This window comes from Chelonoidis abingdonii, chromosome 17 (assembly GCF_003597395.2).
Source record: "Chelonoidis abingdonii isolate Lonesome George chromosome 17, CheloAbing_2.0, whole genome shotgun sequence".
Lineage (NCBI taxonomy): Eukaryota > Metazoa > Chordata > Testudines > Testudinidae > Chelonoidis > Chelonoidis abingdonii.
The window spans coordinates 1,116,032-1,131,031 of NC_133785.1; the positions used below are offsets into that span (position 1 = coordinate 1,116,032).

The window sequence follows — 15,000 nt, forward strand, 5'->3', positions numbered from 1 at the left end:
GCCCCTGCACACCACCTATCACAACTTCAGTGGGCCACAGGGGTGCTGGAACTGGGGTGCTGGGGGTGTGGCAGGGCTCCCTGGCTTGAAGTATTAAAAACAAGCAAATACATGATTTCCCTTACATATGGTGTTTACAGTTTTGTTCAGTGGCTTCCAGCACCCAAATTGTTCCAATGTCCCTGGTGGGACAGTCACTTTTCAAACACAGATCAAGACACATGTCATATTTCTGAACTCAGCTTTTTACACTGTTTCCCCAATCATGAACTATTCATGTGTAATTAGACAGTTAATTCAGAGGAACAGCACTAAAGTGGTTTTCTCAGTGCACCAAACCACAATATTACAGAGAAAGAATGTAACAATATCTTACCTTCATATATTAGTATCTAAAATGCAGTCTTATTGGCTTCTCCTAACATAAACTTTTACTTTTTCCCTTTTGTTTTATATACCTAGAGCAATGAAAAGAAAAATCCCCTAATTCAATAATTTGTATTTATATAGTAAACAGGGAGCCATTGCTTTTGTTTTGGGTGGCTAATTTGTAACTTTACATATCTAAACCCAGTCAGGCTTCTGGATCAGTCCCAGAACTGATCTGGGACTAGTCTGTGTATGATTCAACACCTTTTACTATAAGGCATTACTTTAAAATATAAATGTGCTATTGCTGAAGAGATATGCAGAGTGAGAACTTAAGGGTCTTTTTAATACTACTAAAGACAACTAATGATGATATGATGCAAAAGCAACATAATTATCAACAACAACAAAACCCTGAAGGATTTGAATCATAAATTACAGTGCATGATCAAGTCTTGCAGGAAAGTACTGGAGGCAGTGCTAGAAACTGCATGCTGTGCCCGCTCAGTCCTGCCATTCCTTTCAATGAGAGAAAAGCTGCCCTGCACGGCCACCAGTATAAGAGAGTGGGAGAGAAAAGATCATTAGAGAAATGTGGATGCTTAGGGAATAAAAGGCAGACCAGCTTTTGTACAAATTGAATGTCTGCTAAATTACCCAAAAGAGACTGAGGTAGACTGCCTTGCAAACATGTGAGATTGCTCACAGCTCATAGGCAACAAAGGTTGTTATCCACTCTGGGCCAGACCCTTAGCTGGTATAAATTGGTGTAGTTCCACTGAAGACTTGGAATTACATTAATTTGCATCAGCTGAGGGTCTGGCGAGGTACCTTCAAAATCGATGTCACGTCCCCACTGGAAAATTGTGGGTAATGAAGTAGTGTGGAGTAATGCTTTGCTCAAACAAACTACAGCTTTTTCTTCTTCATTCTCTCCTGCGGCATCTTTTATAAAAACGACTTCAGTCAGAGCCCCAACGTCTGCAGTAGCACTCCCTGTAGTTTTGTAATCCAGTACTGTACAGAGCTCGATATGGGCTAAGAGAATAGATAAAGGCTCACTCTGAGGGCAGCAAGGCCTCCAGCATGCTAGGTGCTCTCCAACATATCTCTGAAATAGTGGAATTTGATGGTAGTAGGGTAAGGAGATTGAAACCACACTGGAGGCTCCTTGGCCCTCTGGACTCTTTGTTTACATAGGCTAATTATGACTCTTCAAGAGAAATCACAAAATGTTAATACTCATGAACAACCACAGCACATTACTTACGGCGTCTGGACCAGTGTACAGTCCTCCATGGAGGTAGGTTCTTCCTGTTGTAGTCAATGGATGACTTAAAAGGGGTAATGGCTTGAAGATTAAAGTTAAATTCTTCCCTGGCTGAAAGACAGATCCATTCCAAAGGCTAGAGTGTGGAAGACAGTATAGAAAGCCATTTGCTTAAGAAGTAGAGGCCGTGGCTGCTTATACACTTTACACTGTGTGACTTCAAGTTCAGTTGGTTCTGATTCAGGAAAAAGTATTAACGTGGCCAGTTACATCTGATTTTTTTTGTGGTGATAAAACAGAAATGAACACCTATGATGGAGTAAAAAAACCTGCATATCACATCGCTGTCCGGTGGATTTGACTTAGCTTTTAATCAGTGCAATGCAGAAGCACAGACCGCTATCACCTGAGCTAAAGAAGAACATAAAGTAAAGAGCCTATGACATGTCTTTCAACTATACTTATTCTATCCAGTAGAGGGCAGTGGCACAAGTATGCTCTAGCCAGCATATTACGATATCAAACCACTGATTTCCTCCGTGCCACGACCAGGAACAACATGTGCTGACAGATTTTTGTTTTAACACATTTTATTGTAGGACTCTCTTTTCTGAGAGAGAGTTGCAGTGTAAAATAATAAAATGAGAGATAGGAGACACCCAGTTGAAAAGCTATATAATTTTAAAAGGCATCTTCTTTACTGGAAACAAGACAGAAAAATCTGTAGGTATACCAGCAAAAGAAATCAATTCACTGGCATTGTGAAGGGCAGTTGCCAATGAGGAAAAACCACAGATTCTTCAAATCCATCCTTAAAACTCTCCTGTGCTGGTCAGTGGGTAGGCCGCTGTGGTGCTGAGACCACTGCCTAGCCTGCTGACCAGTATGGTTTCCTTACATTCCCACATCTGTCTGTCTGTTTCCAGCTGTTGTCTTTTGCCTCATACTTAGATTGCGAGCTTTTTTGTTCTGTGTTTATACAGTGCCTAGCACTGCAGGGTCCTGATCCACAACTGTGGCTCCTAGGCACAATGGTAATGCAAATAATTATTAATAATTCTCTTCTACCCAGTATGGCTGGAGTCCTATCACTCACCAGTCAATCCCAATACCTCACGGAGACACTGCTTCTGACCTCAAGCAGTCTGTGGACCCGAAGAGGGCTGCCATTGACCAATGGATTCTGCAGCGCCACCTCGGGTGGAGCAGGGGGATACAGCCAGCATCCTCCTGCTACTGTCTACATTTTGGTGCCTGCTGGAAGTGCAAAGATTCACATCACAATGATGGCAATATCCAAGCCACATATAAAGCGAGAAAATAAGGGTTTTGCCACATTAAACAAATCCACAGTTTTAAATAGGGGCGAGCGGCACAGTAGCTCCTTGCGAATGGGGGTGGAGGGATAGGAGGGAGAGTGAGAAGAGGCACAGAGACTCAGTGGGGGAAGGAGGCAGCCAGCCCCAGGCTGGGAGGAGGGTCCTGTGGGTTTCTACCTGCTTCCAGGACTGTTCCAGCCCCTCCAGATCCTGCTCCCTGCTTCCCAGCCCCCGCAGTGGCTGCTCAAGCTCCTCTGAGTTCTGTTCTCATCCTCCCTGCTCCTCAAGTATGTGCAAGTTTACGTGAGGGAAGAGCTCCCACAGTATTTTCGTTGTGGAGGGGCTAGCCTCCCCTGCCATCCCAATTCTGCTGCCCTGATTTTAAAATTGTAGTGCAGTTATAGTAAAATACGTTCTACCTATGCTGTAATGCAGGGATCTGCAACCTTTGGCATGCAGCCCGTCAGGGAAATCCGCTGGCGGGCTGGGACAGTTTGTTTACCTGCAGCATCTGCAGGTTCAGAGGATTGCAGCTCCCACTGGCCATGGTTTGCTGTTCTAGGCCATATGGGGGCCGCAGGAAGTGCTGGCCACTGCTTCCCGCAGCCCCCATTGGCCTGGAACAGCGAACCATGGCCAGTGGGAGCTGCGATCGGCTGAACTTGCGGAAGCTGCAGGTAAACAAACCATCATAGTCCACCAGCAGATTTCACTGAGGGGCCGAGTACCAAAGATTGCTGATCCCTGTTGTAATATCTGAGCACCTCACAATCTTTAATGGATTCATCCTTACAATAGCCTATCAGGTAGGAAAGTACTGCTATCCCTGATTTCCAAATGGACAACTGAGGAATAGAGATGCGAAGGGGTTTGTCCATGCTCATATTAGAGGGCTATGTCAGAGCAGGGAGTTGAGCCCCTGTCCCCTGAGTCCTAGGTTAACAACCTAACCTCCTTCAGCTCTGAGAGTCTGCATCACTTTTCATTAACCTCATTCATGGTTACTGGCTTCCATACTCACATAAATCCATTCTTGGTACTTCTTTAGAATTTACAAGCTGAGTACAAGCTACAGAATGCTTAGCTTCCAGAAACAGGTCCCCAGAGTGGGAGCTTTGCTTTAACTAAGCCTGATTACCCATCCTCAAGTCCTCTTGCCTCTTTTTGTGCTGGCAAAGCAGAGCATTTTATTGAACTCTTCAGCAGAAGAGAGTAATTCCCATAATGCCCTTGCATTGTAAAATTTTTTGTCTTGAGGAAATGCTCATAATTCAGCACAGTTTGAACTACTACACTTCGCTTTAGATTTAACTGCATAGTAAGGTTTCTAGAGGCAGATTACTCCATCATTTCTAATATACACCATTTTCCCTCAGTTTATCGCCTCATTGTTTAGAGTGGGCTGTTGATTGATTGAACACTCACAGAAGTTAAACGGAAATCAAAGTAATGTGAAAGGTCACTAGGGTAGTGGCAAAGAAGAATATTTGTGACAAGAAAAGTGCTAAAGTGTGAAATGGCCCTGGGTAGATTTGGAAATGCAGCATAGAACTGCTACATCATTACGGATCCATTGAATTTACAACCAGGAACGTGTATGATCAATGCCTACATGTACCAATCAGGGGTATTTTTCTGTTCCTATACATTTTTAGTATGAAACATGTGATTCATAAAGATAATCTCTGGAGGTCAGAGAGAAAGAAGCCAGTGGGAGGAAGAGCCCATATCGCACACTCTAACTGTAATTTGTCTATTTTGTGGAAACTGGATAACCACCGCCATTTGCCTTTTGAATAAGAAAAGGAGTTTTATAATCCCAACAAATTTGGTATTATAATTTATACTAGTACAATTATAAAATGACTGATGGCCTGATCATCCATTAACTTATAAAGGAGTTAATCAGGAGTAACCTCAGTGTGTAAATGAAGGGAGAATCGGGCTCCTACACTGTGATTTCATATTAGGGTCTTGAATGTCTAGTAGGCATCTGAAGAACTGAGGTTTTTTACCCACAAAAGCTATGCCCAAATAAATCTGTTAGTCTTTAAGGTGCCACCAGACTCCTTGTTGTTTTAGTAGGCTAAGTTATCCCAATCAGTTTTCATCTTCTCATGGGCAGACTGCACTTTAACCACCCCTGACTCTGGCCATGAGAAAGGGAAAATGGTCCAATTCCCACTACACCTGCTCTTTACCTGTAGAGGTGGCCCATAATTTCACACAGTGTCCCTAGCAACTAGCTTCTAGGAGAAATGCCTTGCAGTTAAGGATGCAGATTTCTTATGTCAAGAAAAAATCATGAGTAGCATAATTTTCCTGTTTATCTGTGATGATTTTTGTGTCTGTGACTCCCCCTACAGTGACAGCTCCTGTGGCTCCTATCCTGTGGGGCTGGGTCCAGCTTTCTGCTTCAGATGTTGTGGCCAGGTGTGTGGGGTCGCAGTGCCATTCATGACGGAGGTGTGGTGGGACCCAAAGTGAGGGCTTGCAAGTTCCCTCACAACTCCGGGGCCCAGTCCCAGGAGCCACCGCTGCCCAGGTTGAGTGTGGGGAAGGTTTGCTTTCCACTCTCCACCCCCATCTCCTCTCCCCACCAGGCTGGGATTAGGGTTACTATGCATGGTTGGTGCCCCCTCAATTTAGGGGATTTTTTTAAATAAAAAATCATGGTGTGTGACATTTACTAAATTTACTAAATCCGTGACTTTTACTAAATTTACCATAACTGCACCATGATTTTTTATTTTAAAAAGTGTCATGATAAATCTGCAGCCCTGTTTATGATTGTGTGGCCTCATCCACCCAGCCCCTTTGTACTGGAGTAAGCTGCCCTGTGGCATGACACAGTTTACATTGGTACATCATGTCTAAATTAGAGGTTAACACTAATGCACCTACACTGGAGTAACTCTCTTGCATTCCTGAAAAAGTGTAGACAAGCCTTGTGTTCCTTAGCATGCTATTGCTGGGAAACCACTGGGTATCTGGTGTTACTGTCATGACAAGGTAGCATTTTACATGCACTTTGCACAGGGGTAAATGGCTGCACAGTAGCAATGGGGAGATTATGAAGTGACACTGACCAGTTTCAAATAATCCCTGCCTGTTGACAAGTGGAAGGATGGTGAGTGTCATCTGTGCTCCCCAAAGGTAAGGAGATGAGTGGAGATAATGCGGATCTCTTGGGACTCCATGTAGGATTCAGTGGACCTCTTCAGACAAGGGGCAAGAGAATGCTTAGCTGCACTCTCCATCCTGCAGTGTGTGGAGTAGCTGATAGGTGCATGCATTGAATTATTCAGATAATTTAAAACACTCTCATTTGGGGAAACTTGAAGCTTTCATACAAAGTTGGAGGTTTCTTTTAATTTAAAATCACTTTGGATTTCAATGGAGCACTGATGCCTTCCAGGCAAAGACACGGATAAAAAATTGGAGGAAGAATTAGTTAAACTTGTTTCCAGTGTTTCATGTGTATGCTTGTTTTAAAATTTGTTGGCCACATAAATACTAATTCCAGGCCAAAAACAAAACAGTCATGGAGCTGGATTCAAATTTTAAATTTCCATTGATTTTTTCAGAGGAAGAGGAGGAAGGAATTAAAGAGGCTGCTGGAGTTCTCAAAACTCATTCACATGAGGCTGAAAATTCAAATTTGAGGTTACACAGAGGCAGGAGCACTTACTGGGTCCCCAATGAACAAAGGGTTAACCTAATTCATGGTTGCCCTGCTACTACTCTGTGACAGCTATGCTGGTCCGCAGAAGCCCAAAAACAGCCTCATGAGGATGACCCCAGTACAGAGGTCTCTGACAAGGTGCAGAGTCAGCCCTGTCTCCTGCCTTTCAAGAGCCCCTGGTACAAAGGATGTACCAGGACATGGTGGGAGCAGGTGGAGAAAGAGGACATGGGGGCATAGCTTGGGCAGTCCTGTGCCTTAAGCTATTCCCCAGCTGCCACAAGGGAATTGGAAAAAGAGGGACTACCTAACTAGTGCTGGGGGCTGGAAACTCCAGGACTGGGTGTAGGGACTGGGGCTTGGGTGGTGATGCCTAATGGTTAGAGTCAGGAACCTGGAACCAGAGCCAGGGTCAGAGCCGAAAACAGAGTCAGGTGCCAAGCGGAAGGTCAGAGCTGGAGTCAGCATCAGGGATAGGGCATAGGACCTGGAGTAAAGCAGGAACCGGGAACACACCAGGGCCTGGGATAAGGAGGACAGAAAACAAGAACAGGCTGTGAGGCAGAGTTCAGGAGTCAGACAAGTAGGCAGGGTCCATAGTAGCAGCCAGCCAGTGATTCCTCTAGTTGCTCAGACAACTTCCTGTACCTCTTTCTGGTTTACGTAGAGCTTTCCAGCCAACTGGGTGCAGATTTCCAGCTTTGTGGTCTCCTCCTCCAGTCATTCAGATGAGTAGCTGTGTGGTGGCTGTGGTCTGAGCACTGCCTGGTGACCTGTGGGCCCGAGTTTGAGACCTATGATCCCTCACATCATCCCCTCCCCTAACATGCCCTCTGAGCACTAGTAAGCCAGGTTCTCTAGCCAGGTGGTTTTTGTAGGAGGCATTTACCAGATCAGGAGTGTGGATATTCTCCATTAGTTCCCAGAAGCACTCTCCAGGACTGTAGTCCTTCCAAACATAAGAACAGCCATACTGGCTCAGACCAATGGTCCATCTAGCCCAGTATCCTGTTTTCCAACAGAGGCCAATGCCGGATACTTCAGAGGGAATGAACAAAAGAAGGCAATAAAGCGGTCCATCCCCTGTTGTCCACTCCCAGCTTCTGGCAGTCAGAGGCTAAGGACACCCACAGCATGGGGTTGCATCCCTGACCATCTTGCCTAATAGCCAGTGATGGACCTATCCTGCATGAACTTATCTATTTGTTTTTGAGTCCCATTATAGTTTTTGCCTGGCAATGAGTTCCACAGGTTGATTGCATTGTGTGAAGTACTTCCTTTTTTTTTTGTTTTAAACTTGCTGCCTATAAATTTCATTGGGTGACCCCTGGTTCTTATATTATCTGAAGGAGTAAATAAGGAGTAACACTTCCTTATTTACTTTTTCCACACCATTACAGACCTTTATCATATCCCCCCTTAGTTGTCTCTTTTCCAAGCTGAAAAGTCCCAGTGTTTTCAATCTCTTCTAATCTGAAGGCTGTGCCATACCTGTTGAAATTATAGTAAAGAACAGAATTATCAGGCACATAGATTAACATGATTCGTTGGGGGAAGAGCCAACACTGCTTCCATAAAGGGAAATCATCCTTCACCAATCTATTATAATTTTTTGTGGGGTCAACAAACACGTGAACAAGGGGATATAGTGTAATTGGACTCAGAAAGCCTTTGGTAAGTTCTCTCACCAAAGGCTCTTAAACAAAGTAAGCAGCCGTGGGATAAGAGGGACAGTCCCCTCATGCATCAGTAACTGATTAAAAGGAAGGAAACAAAGAGTAAGAATAAATGGTCAGTTTTCAAAATGGAGAGAGGTAAATAATGGTGTCCCCAAAGGATCTGTACTGAGACCAATGCTGTTCAACATATTCACAAATGATCTGGAAAAAGGGGTAAACATTGAGCTGGGAAAATTTGCACACAATACAAAATTACTCAAGATAGTTAAGTCCAAAACAGACTGCTAAGTGTTACAAAGGGATGTCACAAAACTGGGTGACAGGGCAACAAAATGGCAGGGGAAATTCAATGTTGATAAATGCAAAGTAATGCACATTGGAAAACATAATCCCAACTGTGCATATAAAATGATGGGGTCTAAATTAGCTGTTACCATTCAAGAAAGAGATCTTGGAGTCATTGTGGATAGTTCTCTGAAAATATCCACTCAATGTGCAATGGCAGTCAAAAAAACTAACAGAATGTTGGAAATAATTAAGAAAGGGATAAATAATAAAACAGAAAATACCATATTGGCCCTATATAAATCCATGGTATGCCCACATCTTGAATACTGTGTGGAGATGTGGTTGCCCCTTCTCAAAAAAGATATATTGGAATTGGAAAAAGGTTCAGAAAAGGGCAACAAAAATGATTACGGGTATGGAATGGCTGCCATATGAGGAGAGATTAATAATACTGGGACTTTTCATCTTGGAAAAGAAACGACGCAGGGGGGATATAAGAGGTCTATAAAATCATGACTGATGTGGAGAAAGTCAACAAGGAAGTGTAATTTACTCCTCATACCACAAGAAGTAGGGGTCACCACATGAAATTAATCCACAACAGGTTTAAAAAGAAAAAAAGGAAGTATTTTTCCACACAACACACAGTCAACCTGTGGAACTTCTTGCCAGAGGATGTTGTGAAGGCCAAGACTATAACATGGTTAAAAAAGAACTAGATAAGTTCATGGAGGATAGAGCCATCAATCCATCAATGGCTATTAGCCAGGATGGACTGGGATGGTGTCCTTAGCTTCTATTTGCCAGAAGCTGGGAATGGGCGACAGGGGACGGATCACTTGATGATTACCTGTTTCTGTTAATTCCCTCTGAAGCACCTCGTATTGGCCACTGTCAGAAGATGAGGATAGTGGGCTAGTTGGACCTTTGGTCTAACCCAGGATGGTCATTCTTATGTTCTTATGTATCAGTGCGGTGAGAGAATGGTTCCTGAATGTGCAGCTTCAGGAGAGATATGTAGAAAACTAGACGTGTTCAGTGAGAATGGGGCAAGTCTAGTTGAAAGGTGACGGGGTTAATTTGTTGGCAAACATAGTAGGGGCTAAGAAACTGGTAGTCAATTTACAAGGTGGCCTGTTCTTGTGTAGGTTTTTCATCAAGAGCCAGATCCTCCTGTTGTTGGAAATACACATACTGTGTGTAGCTCTTCTGAGCATCCTCCAGGTGAACTTTTAGGTCATCTTGGTTTTGATGTCTCTGTTTTATCCAGTTCAATGCTGCTGGGTTGTGGGTAGCTCTGGGTAGAACTGAGGGTGGAACCCGTAGGTTTTTTTTTAAAAAGGGCTTTGCCCCATAGACACAAGTTCTGTGTTATTGTGCACAAACTCTGCACGAGATAGCTGCAAGGATCAATTATTCTGGTGGAAGTTTATGTAGCATCAAATATAGTGCTCCGGGAATAGGTTGATTCTCTCTGTTTGACCATTTGTTTGAGGGTGTTGGACGGAGAAGAGGCAGGAACAGATACCCACAGTCCGAAGAATTTCTCACCAGAAACAGGATAAATTGTGCACTGGGGCTAGAGGCAATATGCTCTGGGTGGCCATGGAGGCAGACCAATTGGTCCACCCAGAGCAAGGCGGAGGGTAGGCCAATGCAGCGGATGAAGTGTGCCATCTTTGTGAGGCAGTCCACTACTGTCAGAATGGTTGTGAACCCACTGGACTTGGGTAGTTCTACTACTAAATCTAAGGCAATGACTGTCCAGGGACCAGATGGAGTCTCAAGGGGTTGCAGGAGTCCAAGGGGTTTATGGTGTGGCACCCTGGAGCAGCCACACACATCACTAGAAACCACATAAGCCTGCACTGTGGCCCACATGAAATGCCACCAGAAGACACGAGAGATGAGGTGTTGAGTTTTAAAGTGGCCAAAATGTCCTGCCGGGGGGAGTCATGACATACTCTAAGCTGTAGTCCTTGGAGGCCTGGGGGGACATATATAAATCCAGTTACTCCATCTTAGCTGTCATGGGATTCCTTACTTTTGGCTTCCTGCTTGCTGGAGGGATCTCATGAGCCAAGGCTGACTGCATGAGGGTGAGCAGATCTTGGCAGGGAGCCACCTGCACCCAGAAAGTTATGAGACTTGAGGATGCAGGAGGTTTTTGGGGTTTGAGTCCTTTAGGTCAGTGTAATATTTACGCCGGGTTGCTCCAGTTGTACTTCAGTATAATGCCATTGGTTTCAGTGCAGTTACAATATAACAGTGAATCAGAACCAATACATCTGCTGTGTTTGGATAGTGCTCCTGTGGAGTTGAGGAAATGGGGTATATGTAGCTTCATGTCTCTGTGATCCACCCATCACCTCTGTCCATGTCACATATGCTACTTAATATCTCAGCTCATTCCTCAGAGTTTTGCATACCCCGATATGGCAGCATGTGTTTACGTTAAGTGACAATGTGATAAGACTTACATTTGCAACTCCAATTCAAGGAATTCTTCAGAATGACTTTCTCTCAAATGTGGTCAAATGTGCCTGTGACACTCAATAAAAGGTGGTCAGGTACTATGATGATAGGCTTGGTAGGAAAGCATAGATAAATTAAATCTAAATACAAACCCTAAGCTTGATGTTTTCAATTTATATGTATAGACAATCAGGCTTACTAGCTAGGCTGAGTGTCCAATTAGTTCCTTTCTAATTTTTTAGACTCAGAAAAGATATGCTTTGATTAAAGATAGGTGTGTATTTTGTTTTATGGTAGTTCTTTATTCTCCTTTATTCTACATGGTGCAAGTTATGATCCAGATGAAGAAGAACTGGAAAGCCCTCCAGCAGGGACCTTGGGCCAGATCCACAGCTGATGGAACTTTACATTTGCAATCTGGTGAAAACTGATTTGCATCACTGAGGATCTAGCCCATTGTGTTTCTTGTTTGTATGTAAAGTACTGCAGATAATTATGACTTATTAGGATATATAATAAACAATAATAATCCAAGTGCAAAAGTGTTCTTTAGGGTTAAAGATGGAATATATTTTGAGAAATGTATTCCAAGTACTTCTGGTTAATAAATAAATGGATTTTTTCCCTTTTGGAAGAATTCCTCTTGCGGGAATTCCCCCAAATCTCATCTTTATTTCTGCCATCCGCCACCAAAGGCTCTGCAGTGAGCTGCCTTTTCCCTCCAAGTGAGAGAGCCTAGATTAGGTTCTCTCCAGAGTGATCAACTCAGTGTCTGAGTAAACTGAAAATAATTGCTTGTGAAGTGCCCCTTCAGTCTGCACACTTCCAAGCATGCACAGAACACAGTGCTCCCACCCTGCGGAGAGAAGCAGAGAGAAACTGCTTTTCGGTGCATTCCTTCTTTGCTTTCTTTGAAAAGTATCGAACAGTTCTAGTGATAATTACTGATTTTTCTGAGTCAGTAACTGGGGGCATAATGCCACCATTCACAATGTACGACAGGATGGCTTTCTATAAACAAAGGCGTTTATTCCATATTAAAAGTAAATGAATAACAAGGTAGAATTCAAGTGATTTTCAGAAACAATTTGAAAAAAGTCCACTCAGCCTGTTGTTGCGATGGTGTTAGAGAGGCCAGACATGAAAGGTAGTGTTGCCAAGTAGAGAGAGTCTCAGACGGGGGGCCAGGACAGCTGGGTTCTGTTCCTAGCTCTGACATAGACTTGCAGTGTGATGTTAGACAAGCCACCCCTCTGTGCTTCTGTTTTCCCATATCTAAAATGGGGATGCTAGTATTTATTCACTTTTGTACCATGCTTTGAGATTCATGGCTAATATGCAATCCCTCTAAGCACTTAGTGTTATCTATTGCTGTAATTAAACACAGGATAGTCTATGAAACAGACATCAGGAAGTTTGGAGAGATTATCAAGGTAACCATAAACTTGAAGACTGAGCAGTGAGGTCTGACAGGAGGATAAAAATATTTGAGAAAAAGGAAAGAACAATTTTAGAGAGATTGGCAAATAAGTTTTGATACATTTGCATATTTGTTGTATATGATGAAATAAACTCCAGGGCTTAGAGAACATATACTAATTATCTCAATGGTTTCAGGAAGACCCCATGAAACTGTGAGAAAGATATGTGGCATGTTACTTAATTATGAAGAGGTGAAACCTTTTAGACATTTATCTGGGTCATCTCTGCTTGTAGAAGGCCTGCTTCTGAGAGCCCTATAGTGCTGAGAAAATTAGGCTAAGGCAGAGGTCTGGCAGAGATTCTGGCTTGCCATGTGTGCATCGATCTTTGAGGATCCTAATTCACTTTCAGTCATAAATCTTAGGCTAGTAGATTCTCAACCACATAGTTGTTTCTCGCAGCAAGTGGCTCTTAAGAGAGTGGATGTCATATCTGCCTTAGCACTCATCAAGGCTAAAGTGCTATCTGAAAATAGGGTGAACAAGGGTTCTCAGCTGAGCTTTGAGCAAATATAACACGTCTTCCCAAAGGATTCTCTCTCTTTTAAACGTGGTTTACTGTTGTGACATTTCACACGTTAATGAAATATTTCTCCACACCACCCCATGAACAGACCTTAACTCTGATATGGAGGGATCAAATGTAGGGTGTGAGAGAACAGATCACTCTGCAAGCTCAATCCATCTCTAGACTTTTCTGATGCTACCAAGAAGAGTTTCAGTGGTGATTTTTGTGATGAGGACATCTAAGAAATAGATTTGATTCTGAAAGAGACTGGAGGCCAGATTCTCAGCAGGTGTAAATTGGCATAGTTCTACTGCTGATCCACTGAGGGCCTGGCCATGATTAATGATTTGCTTTATATATTGAAATATTGACTAATGTCATGTCTAAAGCGTTGAAGATCTCATGGCACATTTTGCAAGACTAAGGCTTTGCTCCAGTGTCCTTTGCTATATTTCTCATTGGGCATTTATGCCTCTGTCATTTTCACCTCAGTATGGCTTCTTTTTGGTGGCAAGTGACTGCTGTACATATATAATTTATAAAGGGCTTTGAGATCCTCTGGAATAAAACACATTCTATAAATATCACAGCCAATGAAATAAATTGTCAGCCAAACTTTTTGAAGTGTCCATTTCTTCCACATATTATTACGGTTTTACTGAAAAACAGAGAAACAAAAATAATGGGGTAGCAACAACAGACATCATATTTAACCAGCTACAATTACAGCAAGAGATGGAAGCCATCATCCTGCTGAGTAAATGTATCAGTGTGACTATTCTTGGGCATAAGATAATTCACATGCATAAGTATTTGCAGGATTAGAACTTAATGATGTGTGTCTGGAGTTTTGGGTTATGTTTGTTTTACTGTGAAGTCTGGTTAAAAAAAAACAAAAACAAACAAATAAAAAAAAAACAGCCACTGAAGACAAAACAAAGGTTTTTTGACTTATTTTTCAGGGACTGCATTATGCTCTGCTGCTTGAACAGTGGCACGAGCTTTGTTGCTGGTTTTGCCATCTTTTCAGTCCTTGGTTTCATGGCTTATGAACAAGGGGTGCCCATAGCAGAAGTTGCAGAATCAGGTAAGTTTCATAAGAAGATTTCATGTGGGTGTAAATTTGCACGATTGTTGGTGTTAAAGTTTGTCTGGGTACTCTCTTGCTCTCCAGTAATTAGGTAGGTTGACATTGATCCAGGCTGCATTGTGTGCAGTTTAGGAAGATTCTATTATTTAATAGCTATGCTACTAATTAGAATGACTGTTTGTACAATGTTCACTGGTTTCAATGTAATACTTTTGTGGTCACATATCGATGTGTGAATAACATTAAAATTATCATAGAAAGCAGCAAAATCCAAGAAGCCAAGAGGCCAAATCCTGGCTACATTGTGCCACAAAGCTGCTATATAATAAATTGGGCAGCCAAGTATTCCTTTGTCATGGAGAATTTCCAGTGCATTATCTCCACAACTCACTCTGGCTTCTCATCCTGTCTACTTTTGTCCCATCCCAGCTGAGCTATATAGATGAGATAATTCTCCACAAACTTTCCATGTAATAAATCATTCAGATTTCTTGTAAATTAGATGGACTAAAATACACTGAACTATTTGTTTCTTTTGATAAAAGAGCAACAAGCCAGATCCTCAACTGTTGCAAATCTTTGTAAGTCCACTGAAGTCCTGCTGAGCCAATTGATCGATACCATGAAGTTCTCATAAACAAACTAGAGAAATTTGATGTAGGTGAAATTACTATATGGTGGGTGCACAACTGCTTGAAAGACCATCTTCAAAGAGTAGTTATCGGGGTGGGGGTGCGGGGACATATCTAGTGGGGTCCCATGTGGGTCTGTTCTGGGTCTGATACTATCCAATATTTTCATGAATGACTTGGACAATGGAATGGAGAGAATGCTTA

General features: G+C 42.7%; 1 protein-coding gene across 1 annotated transcript in view; it reads left to right on the forward strand.

Annotated features, from left to right (window-relative positions):
• SLC6A11 (solute carrier family 6 member 11) overlaps positions 1 to 15,000 on the forward strand; it is a 194,977-nt gene that overhangs the window by 154,516 nt on the left and 25,461 nt on the right. Inside the window, exon 9 of the mRNA XM_075073420.1 lies at positions 14,037 to 14,161. Coding sequence (XP_074929521.1) covers positions 14,037 to 14,161 — 125 coding nt within the window. The remainder of the gene's footprint in view (positions 1 to 14,036; positions 14,162 to 15,000) is intronic.